Raw genomic sequence first — 26,022 nt, forward strand, 5'->3', positions numbered from 1 at the left:
GGGAAACTATGGATCAGGGCAGAGCTGGGAAGAGACCAGCAGCAACCTGGAAGCCTGTCGAGGGCAGGGCCGTAACAGCTGGTTCCCCACTTGACCAAGCCCAGCCTCAAAGCCAAGAGTTGAGTGAGCCAAGAGGACCCACCTCCTGGGTTCAGGGAACTAATACCCAGCCAGAATTCTTGCTGCTGTGGCCAAACGGGATTATGCCAATTTTATGCCACATGTCCTTTCCTGGTGCCCAAGTTAAAAAAAAAAAAAGAATACCTTTGGTACTCTTTGGCTATTCCCAAGTGTATATATTATCCACTTAAATAAATAATTAATTCCTTAATTAAACACAGAGCCATGTCCCACATCATTGCTTCTTGGAAGGTAACCAAAGCCCTGGCACCAAGCAAACAGCTCTTCCACATATCAGAGCCCCTGTGTTGTAAGATGCCACCTTTTTGTTAGTTCTGGTTCCCTAAAAATAGGACCCGGTTGTAATGTCAAGCTGGCAGCAGGGTGGCACTGGCCATGGTGTTTCGGGGTGGCCCCATGTTGAAGCACTTGCCTGACCTGTTAACAGTAGCTCAGTGATATTCCCCAGCAGTTCCCAGGCTGACACTGCTGTGGGTGGTGCGTCGCCTTGGCTCGTTGGTTCTTGGTACCTTCACCTTCTCCACTGATGTGCCGGGGTGGGTGCAGGCAGCGCAGCTGTATTTTGACCAGATGTTCTTGGTGATGGGTTATCAAGACACAGTGGTGCAGCACCAGTGAGCACAGGGAGAGCCCCACTGCTAGGGAGAGGAACGGACATGTAGGTGAGGGTGGGAAAATCGAGGTGTCAAGTGCGGCCCAGCTGAGCTCAGGGCCCAGTCCCAGCCACTGAGCTGGTCTAACAAAGCCAGAAGGGAATGATCTGCACCGACGATTCCGTGATGTGTTGTTGCCTTGGGCAGCTTCAAAAAGAGGAAATAGGGATAGAAAATCATGAGTTGATATATAAAACTTCCTGATCCAGGAGAAGACAGTCCCTTACTAGAACATCGCGTGGTGTCAGGAAGGTGAAGCTGACTTGAAAGAAGTCCAGAGAACTCAGGGAGGGAAAGGGGAAGTGGTGGGACTCATCTCTGTGGTCCCCGAGGGAGCTGAGAAGGAGCAGTATGTGGTTCACTTGTGCCCGGGACTGACCCATGAAGGAGCTGCCCTCTGAGCCCCAGGAATTCAGTACCATGGGTGGGCAGGAGGGTGTGGGGAGAGCGCCGTACTGGCTGGAGTGGATATCATCCTGGTGAAAATGATCCCCTGGTGTGTTTATTGGGGAGAGGACCAGACTGGGAAGCGAGGAGCAAAGAGGTGGTGGTTGGAACAAAGAGGGCCGTCTCAGCATGGGGCCAACCTGGGCAGTGGGAATTTTCTCAGCATGACTCCAGGGAAGAGGCTGGAGCAGAGGTGTGTATAAAAGAGAGCAGAGTGTCACAGGGAAGGGGTGATACAGGTCACCAAGAAGCCCAAGAGCTGCAGAAGATTTTGGACTTAACAGCAGGTAAGTGACACTACATACAGGGCCAGGGGATGACGACTCTGCCGTGTCAGGTCACACAGAGACCCAGGAGCCTGGAGCCAAGTGTCTGCTGCTGTGAGGCCCCGAATCCACCTCCACCTCCAGAGAGGGCCGGCACTGGCCACACGCAGCACCTGGCACCCCCATCAGGCCATGACATCCATCATCTTCAGACAATAACTTTTCTGCATTTCCAAAAAGGGTCTTGGTGCTATTTGTCAAGCCTGACACATGGATTTTATTATAGGAAGTAGTTACCAGTGGGCTCCTATTTAGTGACTTTGGTAAATTTTATTGCTTGGAAATTCATGTTAGCTTTTATTTCAGATCCTATAGAGCATGAGTGTGATAAAACAGCTAGTCATGCAAAGAGAGTTGGGAGGAGATGGCATCCCACTCTGTGATTTCAGGCTTCGGTCTAATCCGTAACCATAACATTTTTACATACAGCAGCTTAAGCAATGTTGCAGGAAGTTGTGGTCAGGAAGCCTTGCTGCCTCTGACAGGCCTCCTTTGTACAAGCCCTGGCAAGAGGGAGGCCCATTTAACGGCCAAGTAGGAGCTAACATCATAGAGATGCAATAATCATAGCAGGAGTTCAGGCGTCCTAAACGTGGCACAGGGAGGGCCAGCCAGGGAGCTGGCAGGTAGGGATGGCAGCTGTCCATTGAAAAAGGCTTGACGTTGTTTCACAAGCAACACATTTCACAAGCACAGCAGCTATTCTCTAGAGCCAAGGTGAGCTGGCAGGACACTCCCCTTTCTCTGGTAGTGAGCATGGCTTTGCCCAAGGGCTGAAATAGTCATTCTTTAGCACTGCATTTAAACTTAGAGATTTGACTTCTGCCAAAGCCAGCTGGTGTATGGTCGAGCTTTTCCATCAGCTGGCAGAGCTGTTTCCAGTAGATCTTATTCGGACAGGGCACCCAGGGACATCTGCAGTGAAGCTGAGGAAGAGCCTTCCTTCTCCTCCCTTTCCTGTATCCCGCAACCTTGGTCCCAAGAGGAAAAAGAAGAGGATGGTGAGAAGCCATCTAGGGATGCCAAGCTGTCCCCAGACTCATGCCAGCACCTCCTTTCCTGTTTTGTATTCCCCTTTGCAGCTCCCTGAGATCCCATGGCTAACCTGCTCTGAAATAACTGAGATTTGACTTACACCAAACACCAGGCGTCCACCGAACACCTCTGCTGTGCAGGGCTTCCTGAAGGTTCTGTCCCATTCAGTAAACTCCTAGAAGGCAGCTTAGCTGACAGGAAATCTTGTTCTGTTGAGTATTGACATGAATCCACTTACCGTCTGGGGAAAGGCCTCATGGTAGACAGATAATGACCCCCTAAAGATGTTCACATCCTCACCCCTGAACCTGTGAATATGTTACCTTACAAGGGAAAAGAGACTTTGCACGTGTGATTAAGTCAAGGAGCTTGAGAGTGGGAGGGATTATCTTATTTATTTTATAAATCAGTTATAATTATTAGACGAATTATCTGATGAGTCTAATATAATCATAAGGGTCCTTCTAAGAGGGAGGCAGGAGGGTCAGAGAAGGAGATGTGAGAATGAAAACTGAGCTTAGAGTGATGTGGCCACAAGCCAAGAAATGCAGGCAGCCTCTAGAAGCAGGAGGAGAAAAGAATAGATTCTCCCCCAGAGCCTCTAGAAGGAATGCAGCCTTTGATTTTAACCTCAAAAGGCCTATTTCTGACTCTAATATCCAGAATTGTGAGATAATAAATTCGTGTGGTTTTAAGACACTAAATTTGTGATAGTTTGTCCCAACCACAACAGGCCCTATCTATTAAGTCACATAGCTGTGTTATGAGGGCCTAATGTATTAACAGTGTGATTTGATCAGTGATTTCCTGCTGGACGTTACTTTCAATGAAGTTACTAACCTATCTTTAGTTTTAAAGTTTATACCTGGAATGTTTTAAGATGAAGCTGAACACCTGAGTAAATATCAAGCATCTGTTAAATGCTTCTTATAAGTTGGCTTGTTCAGTTCTCACAATCACTCTTTAAGATCAGTATGATTATTAGCCCATTTACTGAGAGGAAGACTGAGGCTTGGAAAGCCTAAGTCACCTGCTCTGAGTCATTCACTGGTAAGAGGGGGAGCTCTAGTTATTCTGCCCCCAGGGAGAATCCAGCCCAGCAGCAAATGTTGGTGACATGGGGAGACCCACAGGTGAGCAGCTCCAAAGTACCTCGGTCAACTGTTCCAGATTTCTTTTCAGCCCTAAAACCTGTGACTTTAGGTCCCAAGGAGAAGGCCTTCTCAGGGTTAGGAGAGGCCCAGAGCCACCAACGTTCTTTTGATTGCTTACCCGCAGTGTGGTGGTCATCTGAACCCCTGTGCAAGGGGACTCCCCAATACCCCTGGTCAGATGGAGGGTATGGAAACTGAGGAGACACAGTTAGCATCCAGGAGCCCCCCAAATGCCCTCACACACCACACACAAACAGACTGTCTCCAAAAAATGTAGTGTATTTTCCAGAGGCTCCGTCTCGTCACTCACTGAGCTGGGTGCTCATGAATGGGGTAGTGGTGGAGTGTCTGGTGGTAGACAGCAGATTAGAACAAGCCCTGTTTTACCAGAGGGCTCAAGATTTTCATTTTCTCCTGGAAGGCTCAAGAGAGCTCAGCTGAGTGCAGAAAATGAACCGTCCAGGCAGGCAGCGTCGAGGGTGGCGTGAATGTCTAGACGACGGCACTGGTCTGTGTTTGCTCTGCGATTCCCTCGGAAACCATGACACACTGAGTGGTTTACCTTCCGTCGCAGGAAACTGGCTCCCAGGCTCCGTTCCTTACTGCACTCCTTCAGAGTGTAGTTAATCCCTTGGCGTTTACAGCCGTCACAGCAGCCACAGCTGAGCAGCTCACTTGGGGGAGAGTGAGTCTTAACTTGCTACATTAACTCCTTGGAAGATTATGATGGGGACAGAAAAACCAGTGCTTCTCTTTGTATCCAGTTGTGAGTGAAACCTAGGAGGGGAATAGAGGAGAGCTTTCCAAACTCTGCTCTTTCTGTTCTTAGACCTTGGACTGACACTCCCTTTTTGCCCCCACCTCCCACCTCTTTCAGATGCCCTTCTAAATCAGGCACCTTCTCTCAGTTTCTTCCTCCAGTCGTTCTTCCCACCCGGGAAGCTGGAACAAGAAAATGAATGTCTCATCGCCCAAGAGGATGTGCTTTTTCTGAGGTTTTTACTTACTGGAATGTGTCAGGCCAGGGAGAAGCCAGGAGTCTTTAATCAGAACAGCTTTTGCTGATAATATTCGATCCAGAGACCAGCCGATTGGGACTCTCTGTGCAGGGAAGCCAAGGAACTGGGAGACATGGATGGAGGCTCCCTGTGGTTTCCATCCTTTTCCTGCATTCATCCTTGAGAGATGGTGTCCAGACCATGACTCTGTGATGGCCCCAGCCCCATCTCCCACAGCCTGTGTGTTCTCCCCAGGGCCAGAGCCCCAGGAGCATGGTACACGGGGCTGAGAAAAGGGTGTGCTAGTTCAGAAAGCTTTGGTCAAGATCGTGGACTGTCTTCTCTGTCTGCAGTTTCCAGCTGCCCTCTGCGTCTCTGTGGCCAGCCAGGCTGCTTCTGAGAAGTGTTGCTGGGAGAGTTGAGCAGGGAAACTGTCAGCTGTGGAAGTGTTTCAACACATAAGGCTGCTGGGCTGAGGGTGAGAGGCATGGCTCGCCCTTGCACCTAGAGAGAGAACCAGGGATGCCAGACTGTGGGTAGCACAAGGGTAGAGGAGGGAGGGGTCAGCAGGGCAAGAGGATCAGGAGAAGGCTTCCTGGAAGCGAGCCACAGTGGGCTGACCGGGACGAAGCCTTTGACTGGGGGACTGAACCTCTGCAGGAGGTAATGTGCCCCCGACACCCAGCCTCTGTGGGACACCGGTTCAGAAAGCCCACCTGGAGAGAAGAGGCAGTGACCACTGGTCACAATGGAGAGACCGCCCGTGTCCTCTAGATGTCAATCTTTACAGATCAGTTTGCTTTCCCGCAAATATGTACACTGTTGAGAGCAATGTAAAAGGGACTGGAGTTGACAAAATGTGAGGAGAGTCCTAGATTTTCCTTGCCCAGCTGTGATCTTGAGAGACCCCTTGCAGGCTTTTGGGTTCCGTCTGGAGTTTCCTTCTCCAGGCTGAGACTTCTCTGCTTACATCTGTCCCTGCTCCCCCGTCCACAGCCCTCCATTTCTCCTGTCATTCTCCCCACCTCTCCTCCCCGACCCCTGACACATGGCCACAGGAACCAGTAAGTTCGCCCTTAGGGAGTTGGCTTTCTATTGTCCTCAGTGAAATCCTGGTGAGGCCACCTATGCCATTGAGCTCTCTGGTGGCTTGTTAGGATGGAACTCAGACACTAACGCCCTGGAGGAAGAGTCTTTGGCCAACATGGCTGGAGACTCCCAGACTGGAGTGTCAGCACCTGTGTTCACAGTGGACCCCAGAGATGAGGAAGTCTGAGGAGAAGACCTCTCCTCCAGCCATGCTTCTCCAACCGCATGGAATGCCATCCCGGCACTTTTAGAAAGAAGCTAAGATCTGGGGGACTTGACCAAATCCCACTTCCTTAACCCTAGCCACAGAGCCCTGGTATTTATCAGAGAAAGCCTGAGATTCTGTGCATGGGTGTCCCCAGGTCCTATGGGCTCAAGGCTTGTGGCTCTGGGTCTCAGTTTCCTGAGACCCAGAGAGAAAAACGGGCTTTCAAGTCCACCCTGCTAGTTACCAGTGGATGACAAGTCAAGTCTCCCAATTCTAACACTGTCTGTGTCACACTGTGCTGCCTCTGAAAGGCTGTGTGTCGTCAAATCTCACTGTCATTGCAGAAGATGACTGGTTTCCAGAGACAAAACTGTGGGTCAGTCAAGGTCAGTCCCGAGACCACCAGCCTGTTTAGCCCTTTTAAGTGGGGATGAAAGGTTAGAAAGGAATGGAGTGGGAGGAATGTACATAGCTGTCACTCCTCAGCCATTTCCTGGGGGTGCTCATTTTTGGCAAAGTGATACCTATAGCTCCCTGGCAGCCTGAGAATCTAACTAATCTGTGTCTGAAACACCCCGCTGGGTAACACACGAAGCAGGCTTCTTCTTCGCATGACTCACCAGGGCTTCCCTGAGATGACTCCAACGGAATTCATAGGAGCAGAATGTCCTGGGCTCATAAGAGAACCTTCTCCCTCCCCGCTCTCTCCAAAGCCCACACTTCTGCCCAGTCTGCCTGCCTGTCTTCCAGTGATGTCATTAAACTTCCTGTGTGAGGCCGTGGTGAGCAGTTCTGCGGTAAACCTGCTGCAATTCAAGTCTGATTCTCTCCTGTCCCAAAGAGCATGTCCACGTGGAAGAAAGGAAAGGGCAGGACATGGCTTTTGGCTTCTAGTTTCAGGACTGCCGAGGAGGGGCTGTGGGCACACTGCTGGTGCAGGGGTGGCTTTAGACAGGATGTGGGGATGCGATGCAAAGCAAGTCTTGCTTAGAACGTGCTCTTCCATATGATGTTCTTTGAAATTCTCCATCTTTTGGGCTTCCCCAGAATATTGTGTTAACTGAAGCTGTGTGTTTCAGACCTCCAGAAGAGGTGGTAAGTGTTCCATGATGGACTGGTCTGAATTAGGAGAAGAGAAGAGTTCAAGTTTTTTTGCCGAATGACTCCAAAGTTTAAAACTAAAAACTGGCAGTCTTGTTCATCCAAATACAAAGAATCTTGCCAACCAGGATTATCAGTTGCCTCCTGCAAGGCTGATGAGGTGGTTGAGGAATGAGGGTGGATGGAGAACACCTTACTATATAAGCCTTTGTGTATTTTCTGTTTGAAACCATACAGGTGTTTTCATGAGTTACATTTTTGTTCTTAAGTTAAAGAAACAGAAAAACAAGCATCTTGGTGAAAAGAGCTTTGTTTTTATTTTAAAGTTTGATTGTGAAGACTGAGAAAAACTTGATGATCATATATATGCTACCCTTCTTGGTTATTAAGTCAGAGAGCTAGAAGACCCTGGGAAATGTGATGCAATGATTACCGTACAATACACATGTACATTTTACAGATGAGGAAACTGAGACCCAGACAGGAGACAGGACTGGCTGAAGAGGTTAGTGCTGACTCAGTGCCAGAAAGTTCCAGGATTCCTTTCACTCATCCCTGCCGCCTATTTGGAAGGCTATCCACTGGGTTCCCATGAGTTACGCTGGAGATAAATTTTAGTGAGAATGTTTTCTAATCCACTGTGAATATGCTCCCACAGTCCTCTGACTGTATCCCAGTTGCATGGCTGTAGGTGACGGCAACTGCTGGGCACCTTGTATAAAGGTGAGGGGGTGTGACAAGCTCCTTGCCAGTGAAAGTATGACTTAGTGTATGGTCTCCTCCTAGAGCAGGCTGTGCTCCTCATCACGCCCCTTCCCTGGAGGAGGAGGGAAGCCCTGCCTAATACGCACATGTGTCTCATTACAGAGTCATCAGCTATGAGTGCTGTCCTGGATACGAGAAGGTCCCAGGAGAGAAGGGCTGTCCAGCAGGTGAACGAACCTTGTCTCTTGTCTGTTGGCACGGTTGGCAGGGAAGGAGGGAGAGAGAAGCACCCACGGAAAGAGAGGCAGAGTCTGAAGGGGCTTCTGAGGGAGGAGGCCCCACTCCAGGGCCTGAGAATGGAAGCTGGAAATAGCAAGCTTCCTGTGCTGCTCCTTCCGGTGCAAGCAGACCTCCTGAACACTCTGGGTAGCCAGGCTCTGGTTTTGACCTGCCTGTGCCCTCTGTACCAAGCACCTTGTCATCTGTGGCTGGGAGTGATTCTAACATATCCAGCATTTCTGATCAGCCCTGCTGGAGAGAGGTGGGGTGGGCTTGGTCGGGAACACCCAGCTACCCCCTTCACTCTGTTGGAACTTGGCCCATAGGAGCTGGTAGGGACAGGAGCAGCAGGCCAGGTGGGCACCCCATAGTCAGCCACGGATGCCACAAATGGCCATGTAGGCCCACAGACAGCATGGTACTTGTGAATTTTACCAGATCCTTTCCTTTATTTCCACACACCATACACTGTGCAGAGGAGGATTTGTTTTGTTTTGACTTTGAAATCTTTGCTATTTCATTAGCTGAGAATGTGAGACGAGACTTAAAAGGAAGGGGGTGATTTGGTTGGTGCCAGGGTGAGTAGCGGTGGGGTTGGCATGGGCTGAGGCCATGCCATTCCTGACTTAAGTGGCAAGACGAGGGAAATGTGGGATGGGAGAGGAGAGGACCTTGAAGGGGGGCCCAGCCCCCCTGGTTCTTAGTTTCTTGCCCTTTAAAAGGAACACAAAGCTCCCTGTGGAGGGAAATGTTCTCCTGAGCTTCAGGCTACTTTCAGGAAATAACATTCTATTACTTGTAAATACAAAAAGTACCTCCAAGTTCTTTTTCATTCCAGTGGAGACTATTAGGGAAACAGTTTCAAAAACAACTTGATCAATCTAGATGCAAGTCTAGCTTGTAATTAGGGTATCTCTTTCTGGGGCCATTCCTACCTGTATTATCTAAATGTCTAGGAACAAAAGCTTTGCTCTACTCTGGTTTAAAATGATTAAAAATGACCAATTAGTTGAGTTTCAGTAGGGAGGCATTTGGCCCTTGGAGCTGTTTTAAGAAGCAGATGACCAGCTTCCCAGGCTCTCCAACAACAGGCCCATGTTCTCCCGTGGGTGTGCCATCCCGTCTCAGACAAGGGAGGAGGTGGTCTGGTTGGGATGGCCATCCCTGCTCTGTCCTCTGCCCCTACAGCCCTACCGCTCTCAAACCTGTATGAGACCCTGGGAGTCGTTGGATCAACCACCACTCAGCTGTACACGGACCGCACGGAGAAGCTGAGGCCCGAGATGGAGGGGCCCGGCAGCTTCACCATCTTCGCCCCCAGCAACGAGGCCTGGGCTTCCCTGCCAGCTGTGAGATGACCCCCTTCTGCCCAGGGGACTCCTACTGGGGATGGGCTTCTGAGAGTCTGTAGTGATTTCCCATACTGCCTCAGAAAATGTTTCCCTCAAGCCCTCAGATAAAGCCACGGCACTTGAGCTAAAATATGCCTCCCCAGGTCGCTTCCAACGCTCCATCCATTTAAGCAGATAGAGAGGCCTCAGTGTTCACAGAGGAGGGGTCCTTGGCAGAACGGGGGCCCCTGGGGCTTCAGAAGCACCTTTCCCAGGGTGGCAAGGACCTGTCCCTTGAACATGAGGTAGGTCTGCTGCCTCCTAACTGCCAGTCTGCCCTTCCTCCTAGGAAGTGCTGGACTCCCTGGTAAGCAACGTGAACATTGAGCTGCTCAACGCCCTTCGCTACCACATGGTGAACAGACGGGTCCTGACAGATGAGCTGAAACACGGCATGGCCCTCACCTCCATGTACCAGAATTCCGACATCCAAATCCACCACTATCCCAACGGGGTAGGGAATCCTACTTCCGCAGCCCTGCTTTATGCCCAGCCTGAGCCCTCTCCTGGTCCACACGCGGGGCTCGTTTCTGGGGTTGTGTCCCACTGGTGAGATCAGCTGTGGGCAGTCTTCTGCCTCCTGCACCTGCTTCTCATCAGCTCCTCTGGTCCCACAGCTCATGGAGCCCACATTCTGTCCCTGTTTTCCCCTCCTAGGGCTTTGAGACTGTGCCTCCAACGTGTTAACCACTCATGCTCCCTTTTTCTCTGGGCAGATCGTGACCGTCAACTGTGCTCGGCTCCTGAAAGCCGACCACCATGCGACCAACGGCGTGGTGCATCTCATTGACAAGGTCATCTCCACCGTCACCAACAACATCCAGCAGATCATTGAGATCGAGGACACCTTCGAGACCCTTCGGGTGAGGTACTGCCCCAGGTGGAGGCCCAGCCTGGGGACACACTGCCTCCCAAGGGTCCCTTTTTTTGTGGGAAGAATGGAGGATGTCTTCGTGTCCGTGGGCATTTAGGGAACATGGTGAATCCACTAATCAGACAGTCAGCTTAACCACAGGGAGATGTCATAATCCTCTGCTGGGAAATTCCCTCTGCCGGTTTCTCCCATGTAAAGTTGCCTTTCCTTGACTCCTCTGGGAAGTTCGGTGGTTTGTGGCTGCAGCAGGAACGCTGCCTGGGCATGCACTGCGGGTCCAGAGGTGGGAGGGCTCTCCCTCCTAGGTGCAGGTTTCCACAAGTGGAGCTAGATAAATGGCCTTTCAAGTGGCATGGTCTTCTTGCCCACGTGTCCCCACCATGGGATCTCTGCTGCAGCCCTTCCCCTGTTTCCTTGCAGCCCAGACCAGCAGAGAGGCCACCAGTCTAGACAAGGGAGTCTGGGGTTTGACTTCTGGCCTGGCTTCTGGCTTCTCTAGGGCCACAGATTCCTTCCCCCCTGCCCAGCAGGCATTTGTCTGACATCTAGGGTGGCAAGCGGGCGTTCCTCTTGGCAACGGCTGCTCAGAGGAAGTGAGCATAGGCTGCTCCGTCAGGGCTTTTGCCTTGATTTGAAGAGAACTTCCTGACCACAAAGGATGCCAAGTGGGAGTGGGTGGTTCCTGCCCTGGAGATCCCCAACACAGACAGACAAACACCCCGGGCTGGGATGGCACTCAAGTGGCCTCAGGAAGTGGCTCTGGAGGGGCCTGGGGACCCTGTTCTCTGAGATCTTCTTCTGCTTTCCTTCAGGGTCACTCTAAAGTCAGGGGTCCACAGGGAGACGATGTTCCCACAAAGTTGGTGGCACATCTTTTGATTAATAGCAGCTGATCCCCATAGGGTAACCGCCTCTTCCTGTTTAGGTTTGGTCAATATTTCTTCCTTTCTTCTCCCCTTTGGCTCTCCCTAACGCCGTCTTTGCTTCTGCTAACACACACTTGCTAAGCACCTGCCACTTCCAGGTGTGCTTTATGTGCAGGGGACTAGAGAAGAACAAGACAAAGTTCTGTCCTCACTGACACATTCTTCCTGGGGACACAGACGAGGCAACCGTAGAGGGTGCTGAGCCTTGTGAAGTCACACAGTATATGGGGAACAGGGGGCGGGGTGGTCAGGGAAGGTCTCTCTGGGAGAGGTGACTTTGAGCTGAGGCCTGAACGTTGGGAATGGCCAGTTTCACAAAACTCAGAGATGAGAGCTCAGCTGGCAGGAGGGAGCGTGACAATGAAGGCTCAGCAGTAGGATGAGCAGGAGGCAGGAGTGAAGAGCACTAGGTGGCCAGCAAGTGAGGTGGGAGCAGCCAGGCCGGCGGGCGGACCCGCAGGGCCATGCAGACCAGACCCAGCAAGGAGCATGTCTTCATCCTGAGAGCAGTCGGATGCATTTAGAAGATCATTCTGGCTGCTCTGTAGAGAATGGGTTGTGGCATCCTTACGCTCATGGTGCTCACGCAGATACCTACCAATAACGATTTAATTGCGATGTGAGAAGGACGGCAAGCTGTGTGAGTGTGTAACAGACAGAATCACTTTCGTCCAGGGCAGGGGTGGGGGCAATGCCAAGTTGATTACCTAGAAAATGACATCTTCGTCAAGGCCCAAAGATGGACTAGGGGTCAGAGAAGCAAGGAAAGGGGGAAGGGCAGAGGGAACAGTGGGGCAGAGGCCTGGAGGTGGGAAGGAGGAAGGCACGGTCAGCACTGAGAGATGCTTGGGGTGGGCAGAGCTCCGGCCAGCAAGGCCCCTGGAGGCTGTGGGAAGAGGTGAGCTTTGGTTTGGCTTGTCTTTTCAGCTGGGGCTTCCACAAAAGCCAGGAGCCCTCTGGGGGAGGGCTGGGGAGACCGTGTATGCCTCTGGACTGCAGAGAGTCCCAGAGCCTTCAGGGAACACTGCATCCTCTCCCCTCCCCACAGGCTGCCGTGGCTGCATCAGGTCTCAACACCCTGCTTGAAGGGGATGGCCAGTACACGCTGTTGGCCCCGACCAATGAGGCCTTCGAGAAAATCCCCGCTGAGACCTTGAACCGGATCCTGGGTGACCCAGAGGCCCTGAGAGGTGAGCTCCCTTGGTTGTCTACTGACACCTCATTGGAGTGGCCAGACTAAGCCCAAGGCCTGCTCCTGTCCAAGACTGACACGCCACCTGTCTTCCTGTCCCATCGCTCCCAGCTGGCCCTGTCTCTGCAAGGCCAGAGCAGAACCCTGGTCAAGGGGGCGAGTAAGGAATCTAACAGTGTTTGTCTAGGGACGCAGCCGGGCTGAGGAGTGAGGTAGAACTGGAGGTCCAATGCAGGCTTTGCCAGAGTCAGGAAGGGTTAAAGTCTCGAATGCTGTCAGCCAGAGTGGGCAGCAGCTTGGAGGTATGCAGAGGGGATACCAGGTCCTGGCACTCTTGGAATGGAATCATCATGCTGACCCTTGGACTCTTCCTATGTTTGACCTGGGGTGGGGGAGTGTTGGGCTCATGGATAATCCAAAATTACAATTAATAACCCATAATGGTCAACTCTTGACTCTTCATTGCTCATCTTCTCAGTGAGCTGCTAAATTAGGGGCAGCATTGATTATTGCTGGAGGAGACGGAAGGACCAAGCATGGGAGGGAGATTAGGAGGGGAGGCCAGGCTCTGCACACATACACACTCCACCCTCGACAACTCCAGAACCACTGAGCTGCTGCCTGCAGGTCCCTGAGTCCCCTACAAAGAGGAGTAGGCCCAGGTCCCCTGTGGACTCCAACCACACTTACTCCTCCAAAACATAGTCCAGCGATGACTTCAATTCTTTTGAGTCTATTTAAATTCACCTTTGAAATGTACTATATAAAATGTCTAATGCCTTTCAGACATCCTATAAATACAAAATGTTCTCCTTGCGACTATGCAGGGATAGGAAAGGGCACATTTCTGAAAGCACCGATGGGGCTCTATTGTGTCCAAATACTGTAGTGCTTCTGTGTGCCTGGCCTGGGGCAGGAACCAAGGCCACTACAGTGAGCATGGCACAGGCAGGGAAGTTTAAGCCTCGTTGGTGTGACAGGCTTAAAAACAGGTCATTGGGATCTGATGTGGTGGGTGCAGTGACAGAGATATTCCCAAGGTCATGGGGATTGGGGGGTGGGCCCCGCAGCTCGAGGGTCCTAAAGGCTTCCGAGGAAATGAGACTTGGGTGCACTGCAGCACTTCAGCTTTCCAATTTGAGCTGTTTTCCCCTGAAATATATTTTGTACTGAGCACATTTTTATCTTTGTAGATATCGCAATGCCTTATTATAAAGTGAAAAGAAAACACCCCTAGTTTATCCCTTTTGCACATCTGCCTTTCCCCACTTAGTAAGCCATTTGTTCAAAGCGAGGCCTTCTTTGTGGGGCTGCAGCTGCAGGCTGGAAGGTGGACGACCACGGTCCCCCTGACAGTCTCCTGGTTACTAGCAGGTTGGTAGACAGGCGAGAAGCGGCCCTAGGCTGGTGTGCCCATTTGCAGACTACCTTCCAGCCCTGGCCTGGCTCACCCTGTGAGTGACCCTTAGAGATCACTCCCCCTACCCTCAACGTTGGCCTTTAGTTTCCTTCCCTGAGAAACTAATCTCATGGCCTCCTTCCTGTAGTGGTCTTAGCGTCCGTAGTCTGCCCCACCGGCTGAATCAGGTCAGCACTGGCTTTCTAGGCCCTTGATGCAGCTGCAGGGCCTCAGGGCTTCCTCCTGTCCATGACAGTGCAATTTTGGTTCCCACGCTCGACACACTGAAACTCGCCTCTGTGGTGAGAACACAGACACAGGGCCCGGGTGACCCAGTGAGCAGCTGTCTGAGAACCGGCTCTGCCCGGCTGCTGTTGGGGCGCGGCCTGCTCTACTGCTCCTTATGGCTGCCTCAGGACCCCCAGCCCCTGCCCTGTCCCTAAAGCAGCACTTGGACAAGTAATTAAATGATCCTATATATGATTTATGGGTGGGGTGAATGGGGCAGCAAAGACCACGTCTTAACTGAGCACTGTCTTAACTTAAGAAAGATCTTGGCAAGATCTCAGTAGACCCTTGGGTGAAATGAACAAAAACAAATGAAGTGTACAAGTAATTTAGAACTCTCATCTGCTACACTTTTCATCTTTTCCTACCACATTTTACATGTGTATAAATGTCAGTAGATTAAAAGTCAGTAGATTAAAAGCTCATTTGAGTTTCTCCCCATCACTGAAGCTCAGGCGCTAATAAGAGAATTCACCCTGAAATTCAAGTATTAGTGAGCTAATCACTAGCATTGTTGGGATTTTACTCTGTCATCAGGCACTGTACTGGGTGCTGTGTCATCCTTATACCAGCCTTAGGAGGTGAACATACAATATGCTTGTCTGCACTTGACCGATGAAGAAGTTGAGACTCAGAGAGGCTAAATGACTTGCCCAGGGTCTCACAGCTGCTAAGTGGCCGAGCTGGGAAGCAAACTCAGGCAGTCTGACTTCAGAGCCCCAGCTGGTTTTAGAGGGCAGCAGGCAGGGGGAGTGGGGGCTCTAGGCCGTGCAGTGCCCCAGCCTTGTCTGAAGGTCAGCCTCGGAGAGAACAGTGTCCTCCGGCTGTGAGCAGGTGGCAGTCTGGCTGGCGCTGACTTGACCTGTGTCCTGTTCGGCCCCTAGACCTGCTGAACAACCACATCCTGAAGTCGGCCATGTGTGCTGAAGCCATTGTGGCGGGTCTCTCCTTGGAGACCCTGGAGGGCACCACACTGGAGGTGGGCTGCAGTGGGGACATGCTCACCATCAACGGGAAGCCCATCATCTCCAATAAAGACGTCCTGGCCACCAATGGCGTGATCCACTTCATCGACGAGCTGCTCATACCAGACTCTGGTAAGCTAGGCCTCGGGGGCCCTGGGCCTGCCAGGCCCACCATCCCCTGCGCCATCCGTGGTGGCAAGGCTGAGGGAATTCAGGGATCCTGGGACCCGCTTCCCGCCCCCACACAGCTCACAGCCTCTCGGAAGAGAAGTCCCGGGCATCTGGCTGTTTGCAGCCAGAATCTGAAGGGTCTTGAGCTGCAGGCTTGAGAGTCCAGACGTTACCTTGTGGGCAGTGGGAAGCCACTGAAGGTGTGTGGGGAGGGAGTGACTTAATCATGGAAGCCTTTCAGAAGATCTGCCTGCTCTGGTTGGGCACAGAGGGCCATTTGCTGACCTCAGAGCACTTGCTTGCTCATCTTGCCCAAGCATCCCAGGGTCACTGGCCCAGGGAGAAACGACCGACTGGACTTTGGCTTGGGTTCTATTCGGCATCCTACCCCCATTCTGGAATTCCAGGGAGGTCCACTGACCATGAGTGAGGGGATTTCACGGGAAAAAATCAACCCAGCAGAAAACTGTCTCTATGGGTGTGGTCACCAGTGTTGTGGACTCCTCGGGAGCCGTGACACAGACAATGCTTTCTTCCTCCCCAGCACTGGACAGGACCCTGACCAAGGGCTGGGACAGAAACCCTCAATCAAACTGAACCTCAGCTCACTTCCCTGCCCAGTAAAGTTTTCTGGGTGACCGTTCCCCTGATGACAGAAACCTGCTGTGCCCCAGCAGCGTTTAGTGGAGTTGTTGACTCAAGAGATGACATTCCTGCCGATGTATGTCATGCTCTAGGGTGGACAGTTGATAAATGAAAACAGCACTTCTAACTTTTGAACCCACTTTCTCCTTCCTTGTAGCCAAGACGCTATTTGAGTTGGCTGCAGAATCTGATGTTTCCACAGCCATTGACCTTTTCAGACAAGCTGGCCTCAGCAGTCATCTTTCCGGAAATGAGCGGTTGACTCTCCTGGCCCCCATGAATTCTGTCTTCAAAGGTAACGTGGAGAAGGCATCCCTGTGCATTTGTCTCAAGTGGGTGGGTGGGGCAGCTGCCCCACCGCTGTCACCTCCACAGCACCCTCCCCAATCTACAGCTCCCCACGGACCGTTAGTGCTTCCGCCCAGCTCCACGGAAAGCAGATGGGACTTCACCAGAAAGTGAGGAGGCTCTCTGCTCTTTCATTTGGCAGAGCAGAGAATGTATTTGGGGATCTGGGCCTCAGAATTCAAGAGTTTGCATCTGTCGGGAGAGCAGAGCACTCCCCTGTCTTTTTATCTGCAGGGTCAATTGCCAGCATGATAGTCAGAGGGTTAGAGTGAGGATACAGCTGAGCCACAGCCACGGGGAAGGCAGACAGGGCCAAATTGCGTCCGTGCCTTCCCCTCCCTCTCAGGGCAAAGTTCCAGACACCCTGGATTGTGTAGACCTTTTTTTTTGTTTTTTAAATTTGCAGAAGATGCCAGATGTTAAGGAATATTGGCAGCCTCACTTGATTTCTCAATCTCCATTTCCAATCTCAGGGAGGGACGGGCTTTCCACAGCGTTGTCTCTGGTTCCCTCCACTTCCGGACCGGCCTCCGGACCTGACCACACCTTCTGTTGCAGATGGAACCCCTCCCATTAATGCCCGGACAAAGAATCTGCTTCTGAACCACATGATTAAAGATCAGCTGGCCTCCAAGTATCTGTACCATGGACAGACCCTAGACACTCTGGGTGGCAAGAAACTAAGAGTTTTTGTTTACCGTAACGTAAGTTCTGAGTCCTAAATCATGCTCTTTCATTGTCTTGGCTCCAAGAAACAGAAGTTGAATTCGCATTTAAAAAAAAAAAGTGCTCAGTAAGCCAGAGCTTGCCTGAGAACTGGTTTCTAATGAAGAACGAAGGAATTTTAGAGAGAATATCTGGTATCAAAGGGTTAAAATGGGGTCCTGCCAGTAGGGTCAAATCTTTTCTCGAGACCTTTGGGAGAAAAAAAAATGTACACCTGTCTGGCCTGGCTGGGTAAACAGCAGCCCACCCTGAACCCAGAGTGATGAACAGAGGGAGGAGGAATATAGGTTTTGGGTCCTTCTTAGCTCCTGTGAAGAGAAGCCCCCTGAACTGATACACAAGCCTTCTTGGTCCCAAAGCTTCTCTTCTTTCTTCTCCTGTCTCTTCCTTCTCTTCAAACCCAACAGTTACCCTGGAATGTCAAACAGGAAGCACAACACAACTTAGTCCTTGCTCAGGACCATCCCGCACCATTTAGCTACAGATGGTTATAATTTGTTACATAAATAAATCAATAGACTCCATCTCTTTAACTGATCTTTGTCTGTGGCCCTCTTGTGTCACGTGATCATGGGCCCTTTCTGTAACTTTACTGAAGCCTCTAAGTCTCTTCTTTCCTTAAGGGATACCATTTTTCTTTTTCTTTTTTTCTTTTTCTGGAGAAAATACCTCATTTTATCCTAGTCTTAAAGATGCACCCCCCCCCCCATAGATCTTCACTGATCTGTGTGGATGAAGCTGTCAGCGCATGCTCTGAACAAATTGGGAGGCCCCTGCTTGGGGTTGGGGAAGAGCAACCTGCCCTTTTCTCTGCCCCTCTTTTGCACAGAGCCTGTGCATCGAGAACAGCTGCATCGCCGCCCATGACAAGAGGGGGAGGTATGGGACCCTGTTCACCATGGACCGTATGCTGACCCCACCCATGGGGACCGTCATGGACGTCCTGAAGGGGGACAATCGCTTCAGGTAACTGGCCCCATCCTGGGAGGGACTACGCCCCAGTAGTCATGCTGGGGCTGGATACTGGGCCTCAGCTATCTGTCAAGCTCCCCACTTCCTCGGGGGTTCAGTGAACCCTGGCCATGTGCCAGTGTGACCTTCCAGACCTGGGATTCTGAAAAGATGAGAGTCACCTTGAAAGTTTAGGCTGAGAAGAAGGGTCCCTTCTGGGAGTGTAGTCCTCACATCCATGGGACCAGGGAGGGGACTGCACTTGTTTGTGTTCCTGAAGTGCCAGGGAAACAGCCCGCTCTCCTTCTCAAGTCCCAGGGGAGCTGAGGGCCCTGGCTTTGAGCAGCGATGGGTCTCGCTCTGCACAGTGTCTGCCTATTGCCCTTGCAGGGCCCTCACTGCTCCTTCTCTGGCTCCCAATGTCACTGTTTTCTTGCCCTGCTTTCTCCCTTTCTGACTTGCTCGCTCACTCCTGAGGGCTGTGACCTTGAATGTTTCCTGTCACTGAATGCAGCCACCTACACAAAAGCCTGGGAGACCACACACCCTCTGCTCCCACCCCCGTCTCCTGGAATTGCATCCTCAGGGCCCTCTGCCTCAGTCAGTCTCTGGGTCAGCCATGCGGCTGACCTCTCCCTTCCTCCTTCTCCTCTTGGCCTCTGACTTCTGGCTTTTAACTGAGCTTAGCGTTTATGGAGAGAAAGTATAGACTGGAATTGGTCCCTGTTTGTGCATGGGGAGTGGACGAAAACCAGCAAGGGGTATGGAGTGCTCTGGGCTCCGCCTACCCACAGTGGTGTGGTGTTTGAGCAAATGACTACCCCCTCCCCCCACCGGCTGGAGACATTTTCCATGTGTGTATCCACAGCATGCTGGTAGCCGCCATCCAGTCTGCAGGGCTGACCGAGACCCTCAACCGGGAAGGGGTCTACACAGTCTTCGCTCCTACAAATGAAGCCTTCCAAGCCATGCCGCCAGGAGAACTGAACAAACTCTTGGGTAAAGACTGACCTAAGTATATTTTTCAACTCTTCTAAAGTAACTATATCGTTCAGGGTTCCAGCAGGAAACAGTTGGCACTTTACAAAGGGTTTGACAGAAAGGAATTTAATGACAGGACTATTTGCAGAGGTGCAGGTGGGATTAAGGAACCAGCAAAGGGTGATGATACCCAGTGTTTAGCACCCTGGCTTTGGGGTGCCAGGGAAGGGGCTGATGGGAGAGGGCAGGACTGGGAGAGCTGGAGCTGTGGAGGAGGGGCACGGGACGGCGGTTAGGGCCTCAAGCAGCTGCCGCAGAACTGTGGCAAGGGGACCAATAAGTGCCTCGGCCTCCCTCTCCTCCCACATGCCCACGGCTTGCCGGGCCTCCGGGCAGCTGACTACAGGAGGGCGAGGGAGCCTGGATGAGCACTTGACAGCAGTCAGCCTTCCCATGCACTGGACAAGGCAGAGAAGAGTAGAACGGAACTGAGGGTCAATAACAACCGCCCAGTCACCAAAGCATGTCTTCCTCTGAGGACCTGTGAGAACCCAAAATGAAGCCATTTACCTGTATCACATGTCCCTCAGGATAAACCTTTACCAAAAACCTAGTTATGGCCCTGAGAAACTGAGTTGAGGATTTTTGAGAGCCAATCTCATGGTTTGGGCTCCTGGATTACCTGAAAGCAGGTCAAACCCTGGCTCTGGCATTTACCATCTGAATGACCTCTCACAAGTTGCTTAACCTCTCTGACCCTCAGTATTCCCATTAGAAGAATGAGGGTGGTAAGAGTACCTTGCTCAGCATGTTGAAAGGATTAAATGAATATCCCACCATGCGGGGCACACATCCCCCATCAGTGATGGGGGAATGGCTATGACTCTGGCGCAGTGGGGTGGGCTTGCAGGGTTTACTCTGATGCATGCCTGTAAACAAAACTTCCACACGTTACAGAAAGATGAGCCTGTGGAGGAGAAGGGAAAGGAGGAAGGACCTTGGCCAAACCTTGGGGCCTACGTCATCTACACCTCCCTTGCCACTCTGGAGTGGGGAATAGAAAGCTGGGGCAGCTGTGAGCTGAATTCATGTCCTGTTTAATTTTCTTTATTGCTAAATGAATGCCTTTGTCTCTGGTGCTGACATATGTTCCTGAGAAGAGGGGAGAAGTTCATTCTGAACATAAACTCTCCATTCTCTCTCTGTTCAGCAGGAACGGGATATTCCCCAGGTGGCCCAAGCCTGCTCAGCTTCCTTTTGATTTTCCGTTGTGCAGGAGCAAAGGGAGGGCTTGGGCAGAGCTCCCCCAAACACGCCCTCCCCCAGGCCTGCGGGCAAGATTAGACCACAACTCTCCTGGCGGATGAAGCCTGTCCAGGTGTCAGAGGTCAATCCAGGTGTTGAGATCTCAGGAAAAGCAGACGCTTTGTGTCCTGGGGGCTGGCTTGGCTCAGCACCAATGAGGGTATTTTTGTGGAAGAGGAACTCTTGGGAGCTCCAAGTTGTGTATGTTTGGTACCTGATGGCTGCCTCCCATGGCACTCATGTGGATTCGTCAATAGCCAAGTGAACGCCCCCAGATGCTTTCAAGCTTCCCCTGTTCTCAGTTTCAAGATGCTGGAAATAGCCATTCCTAAGCCTTGGGGATATCCAGCCATTTGGCTGGTAATATGAATATCAGGGGCGGCCTTGATAGAGATGAGAGGCAGCTGGCAGCTTTCAGAACTGCCTCCCACACTTAATTTGGGAAATGCCTGTGCACCTTTATGAGCAATTGGATGCGTTCCCCAGTTGGTGGAGAAGCTGATGTGGGCTGGAAGGAATGCTGAGACGTGACAAGGAGGGACGCTGTGGAGGGAATACCCCCCTCAGCCCTTACCTCATCGGCTCCATGTCTCCTCTAGATTGCAGCTGTTGACTCTTTTAAGTTGTCCCTTCAGGAAACAGCCGTCTCAGAATATGCATTTGAGGGCAGAATGTGTAAATATTTCACTTCTGTGTTACAACTATCGGGAGCCATGCTGATGATGAAATGTCTCAGATGCCGGTGCTGGAAAGGCCCCTGGCTTTCCAAGCAAATATTTAGCTCATGGAAACATGAGTCATACTCACAGAGGAGTATGGATTAACTCCTTCTCAGCATCACAGAAGCATGTACCTAACCCAGCAGCCTGCCGACTACAGAGGCAGATTCATGGCCACGGCCTTGTGCCTCATTCCCCTGACCGTCATGCAGACGGTGGGCCAGAGGGCTGAACACACATTAGGTGCTCACCAAGTGGGCAGGGGGTTTGCCATCTTGGGGATGACCACTTGCATCTTCTCTGGGACCTCCCTGACCATGCCAGTTACCAACCTTGGGATTAACTCTGCTTCCTTTTCCCACAAACCTGCAGGCAATGCCAAGGAGCTTGCCAACATCCTGAAATACCACATTGGCGATGAAATCCTGGTTAGTGGAGGCATCGGGGCCCTGGTGCGGCTGAAGTCTCTCCAAGGTGACAAGTTGGAAGTCAGCTCGGTGAGGATATTTAATAATTAAAAGGCTGGCCGTGCCCTGCCACCAGGGTTCAACATCTTGTCCCTAGGATAGCATTATACACACAAACTGTCTTTAAGATGTGTCTTGAATTTCTGAGTGCATTTTGTCAAAAAGAAAGAAAGAAAGAAAAGAGAAAAGGGTATTCAGGGAAATCAAGCAGGATTGTGGTAAGACATGAATAAGAACTTGCAGATTTGCAGAATAAAGCATCTGAGAGAAGCTGTTAGATCTTCCTTCCCTTAAGGAGATGATAGTCTATTACTTACATGTCTTAAAAGATCAGTTGCCAATCCCTTTCCCAACCTACCCCCAAATCCAGGGGCTCACTGAGCTGCCTCATGAACCAGACCAACCCAAGAGGCTTCTTCTTCTGATGCATGGTCTGTGAGCCTTCCCTTGCTCTGTATGTTGATGATATACATTCCACTTTAGAGCTGCCTCAGAGGGTCCATACCTCGAAGAGAGGGACTAGATAGCCACCCCAGCTCTGCCAAGCTCAAGCTGCCTGTGTACCAGCCAAAGCCACTGACCCCTCTGTGGATCATGGAGGGTCCACCCTTGCAGCATGTGACTGGTCCAGCTCCTACTCCCTGCGCCTCTCTCCTAGTCTACAGCTGTCCCCTTATTCATTAGCTTTTCTCAAGAGTATGGGAAAGCAGGCAGGGAGGCTGGGATGGGGTGACTTGTTTGACTTCTGCAGGTCACCTGAGAATCTCCCAGCTCCTAATTTGGGGTGTCAGTGTCCCATTGGTCTCAGGCTTCAGTTCCCCCTTCCCTCTTGGGTCTAATTCATGAGTCGTTCAGGAAAGCCTGAGATAGATTTACCCTGTGAGAAGATCTGAAGTCAGACACTGAGGAGAAGCAGAAAGAGGCCTTCGCCCAGAGCTGAATGCCTGGCTTCTGTCCTCAGCTCTCCCACCTACTCAGCTTAAAGGAGGCATCTGGCCTCTCTTGAGTTGCCTGTTCTGTCAAGTGGGGCCATCAAAACCACCTTTTCACCATGCAGTGCTGTGAGGACTAAGTGAATTATACAAAAGATCCAAAAGATCATTGTGTAAATTGCAACGTGCTGAGTCCACACGAGGGCTTAGATTGAACCCACCAGACTGCAGGTCTGTAGCAAGCAGGGACTGTTCCAGTCACCAGGGTATCCCTGGCACTCAGCACAAGATCTGGTATCTAGAAGTGCTCAGTAAACATTTGTCAGGTTTCAGAATGAATTAGATAAACATGCTCTGTGTTCGATGATTGTTGGCTCTTTTTCTCTCAGAAGAACAACGTGGTGAATGTCAACAAGGAACCTGTTGCTGAAGTTGACATCATGGCCACCAATGGCGTGGTCCATGCCATCTCTAGTGTCCTGCAGCCTCCAGGTGAGGTCCCAAAGTACCACCTTCCTACTCAGCCTGCAGCTGGCCCTCCTCCACACGCAACAGCTGGTGCTCCATAAAAACACTTCTCTAAACAAAGATGAGAATAATGTGGGATGTGCCCACGGAGCCTCCATGGACGGCATCGCTGAAAGGTGGCATAGGAACTGTTGGTTCAGATGCACTACACCCAGCAACTTGAGGACAGATTTCTCTCTGCTGAATTGCCAGGTTGCCCTGCCCCCTTGGACAGAGCCCAGCTGTTTGTTACATGTGGATGCTGTGAACGTGGGTCAGAGCATCCCTCCTGCAGCCTCTCGCCCGGCATGAGCTTTCATTACCTCCTGCAAAGTTGCACTGGAGCCCAGCCTCTCTCCTCACTTGTGCACTCACCTTTCTTTGAGCTTTCTCCCCACGGGCCGCATTCCACCACAAGTGATGGAAAGTTATAAAGGAAAACTTTATCTGAGAATGTGAGCCAGAAGAGCCAACAGTGCCTCAGTCATGGTGGTTATGAATGATATGCTAATAGCTTCTCTCTCATCCAAGCTGCCTTTTCTTTCGTCTGCAGCCAACAGACCTCAGGAACGAGGGGATGAACTTGCAGACTCTGCGCTTGAAATCTTTAAACAGGCGTCAGCGTTTTCCAGGGTAAGATGCCTGCTAGGTTGGCCCCTGGCCTGAACAGCTTTGGGTCCTGTGCTTGGACCCCTGGAGGGGGCTCTCCTATAGTCCTTGGCTGCCCTCCCAGGGTGCTCTCGTAACTTCTCCGCACTCCCATTGGGGCACCCTTAGCCCTGACCTGTGTGCAGTTCCCAGAAAAGAACCCAAGCAGCCCCTCCTTCCTTTGTGGGTGATAGCCCAGGCCTTTAGAATGAGGCCTCTGAACTTCAGCCCATGGGGATCTGCTGCTGGTGAGAACAGATACAGCTCTGGAATCCATCTGACCAAGAAGGGCAACCCATCCCGAATTTTCGTGATAGTGGGCTGGCCTGCCATCAGCCTAGGCCTCCAAGTCACTCTTCTGTTTTCCATGACGTGGCCCATCATGGCTGATGCTGGGGCTCTCCTGGGCAGCGCTGTGGATTCTGGATACAGGGCCAGCTCTGTGTGTGGAACCTCCCTTCCCAGCCTCAGCCCCTCTCAGAACCTCTCTGACTTTCTGAGCCTCTCCTGCTCCCCAGCTAACCCAGGGCCCAGCAGTCCCACTCAGGCTCTCTTGCTGCAGGTGGAGCCCCTGGGGAATATGGGCTATGTTACAGAAGGTTGCATTTCAACAGAAGAGCCTGGAGGAGGTAGCCCTTAACCCAGAGCCCTGGAGCTGGAGTATGTCACTTTACTTTTGGGTGGAGGGGTCTTCTCAGTGCCCCTCGAGGAGGGTTCTTGGCCCAGAGTTCCTATTCCTGGGAGCCATGCCCTGTGCAGTCCCAGCTTCCCAAGCTCTAGGCTGTGATCTGGGTGGAAGCCAGGCTTTGGGGCCTCCCAGGAATGTCCAGCATAGACTCTGCTTGGTCAGGGCCAGCGCATCCCTTGGGGCTGCCAAGACTGACTGAGGGCCTCTCCAGGGCCCAGCAGTTCCCATTCCCCTTCCTCTTCCTTACCCCTGGCATTTGTTGTGAGTAAGGGTGGCAATGACAAAGCCACTGCCATGAGCAGTTGCAGGTATAACAACCACTAGGAGACCTGACACCTTGTGTTTTCTTTCAGGCCACCCAGAGCTCTGTGAAACTAGGTAAGTCTGGTCTGGGTTTGAAGTCCTTGTAGATGTGTTTGGGCCTTACCTGAGGCAGAAAGAAACTTGCCATCTGATGTGTATAGATTAGAACATCATGGTGCAATAAGAGAAGCCTGGCCTCTGGGGTCAGACACCACAACACCCAGTTTCCTTCTCCATGAGACAGAGAAAATAAGAGTTCCAGCCTTTTAAGGTTGCTGTGAGTTTTTGGCTTTGGGAGTCTGGAAATATTGCACAGGGGCTTGGCTGGAACCCATGGTGAGGACATGGTCCCAGGCTGGTAGATGTAGAAAATCTCAGTTCAGAACATCACTGAGTAAGCTATGTGGTTTCACAAACCCAAAAACATCTGCTGTGTGTGGGAGGGGAAGGCGGCTGCTTGGCCTTCAGGCTCATGAGTCTGAGAGTATCCTAGACAGACGTGGGACGTTGCACCTTTTTCACCTTTCACATGTCTCTCTTTCAGCCCCCGTCTATCAGCGGTTATTAGAGAGGATGAAGCATTAGGGCGAAAGACCGCAGGAGGAATGCATTTCAGCAGCTCCCCGCCAGTTTCTCTCAGTTTGCCAAAGAGACTGAATGTTTTTTAAACCAAATATCACACTTCAATGTACATGGGCCACACCATAATGAGATCTGAGCCTTGGGTGGGTGGGGGGAGGAGGGAGAGAGGTACACTTTTAATTTTTTCCCCCTAAACATGGCTGTTAGTCCACTGCACTGCAGAGACCCGGGTGTCACTGCCTGACATTGACTTCCAGAAAGACTTGTCCCAAATGTGGAGTTTCCTCCCTATGCCAAGCCCTCTGGAATAGGGAGCCAAAGTTTTGTGACTGCTCACAAAACATGAATCAAGCAACCCAGCCTCCTGGGGCATCGTGGCATGGTTTTTATAAGGTTCTTTCACAGCTGGAGAAATGGCATCCTTATAAGCTATGAGTTGAACTGCTCTGTCAAACGTTTCTTGCAACTACACGTGGCTTGGACCCTTCTGTGTGACCTTGTCCAGGTAGAAAAGAGAGGGTAGACAGAGCATACAGAGCTCAGGATTCCCCAGGTGTGGCAGAGCCATGGTGTGTTTGTAATAATAAAACCAAAGAAACATATGCCTATGTGGATGGAAACTGTGTGCTGGCCTGGGTATTCACAAGGTTGGGTTTCTGTTACTTGGGCTGTGACATTCCTTCCACTGAGATTCCACCCAGAAGCACCTGAAGGATGCCCCTAGGGATGGTCTGTGGGATATGCCCTAAGGTACCCCAACAGCACATGGAGATGTGAACCTACATCTTTGTTGACTTCTTTCATTTCAGTCTCCACCGGCCCTGGAGTCTTGAGTCCTCAGTGTTCCCTTTACCAGTACTTTACTCCTCTTACTGGCC

The 26,022-nt window shown here is 51.5% G+C and overlaps 1 protein-coding gene across 2 annotated transcripts in view; it reads left to right on the forward strand.

Moving 5' to 3' along the window:
- TGFBI (transforming growth factor beta induced) overlaps positions 1-25,764 on the forward strand; it is a 31,834-nt gene extending 6,070 nt beyond the window's left edge. The window contains exons 3-17 of one of the 2 annotated variants that reach the window (XM_032476806.1): positions 8,020-8,084; positions 9,325-9,485; positions 9,817-9,981; positions 10,244-10,390; positions 12,376-12,517; positions 15,091-15,303; positions 16,145-16,282; positions 16,894-17,039; positions 17,891-18,027; positions 18,881-19,011; positions 21,390-21,514; positions 22,809-22,908; positions 23,477-23,556; positions 24,613-24,637; positions 25,107-25,764. In XM_032476806.1, coding sequence (XP_032332697.1) covers positions 8,020-8,084; positions 9,325-9,485; positions 9,817-9,981; positions 10,244-10,390; positions 12,376-12,517; positions 15,091-15,303; positions 16,145-16,282; positions 16,894-17,039; positions 17,891-18,027; positions 18,881-19,011; positions 21,390-21,514; positions 22,809-22,908; positions 23,477-23,556; positions 24,613-24,637; positions 25,107-25,147 — 1,816 coding nt within the window. In that variant the 3' untranslated portion in view covers positions 25,148-25,764. Of the gene's footprint in view, positions 1-8,019; positions 8,085-9,324; positions 9,486-9,816; positions 9,982-10,243; positions 10,391-12,375; positions 12,518-15,090; positions 15,304-16,144; positions 16,283-16,893; positions 17,040-17,890; positions 18,028-18,880; positions 19,012-21,389; positions 21,515-22,805; positions 22,909-23,476; positions 23,557-24,612; positions 24,638-25,106 lie in introns of both variants that reach the window. The other variant, XM_032476805.1, reaches the window with a different exon arrangement.
- The last annotated feature ends 258 nt before the right edge of the window (positions 25,765-26,022 follow it).

Source organism: Camelus ferus, chromosome 3, assembly GCF_009834535.1.
Source record: "Camelus ferus isolate YT-003-E chromosome 3, BCGSAC_Cfer_1.0, whole genome shotgun sequence".
NCBI classification, from domain to species: domain Eukaryota; kingdom Metazoa; phylum Chordata; class Mammalia; order Artiodactyla; family Camelidae; genus Camelus; species Camelus ferus.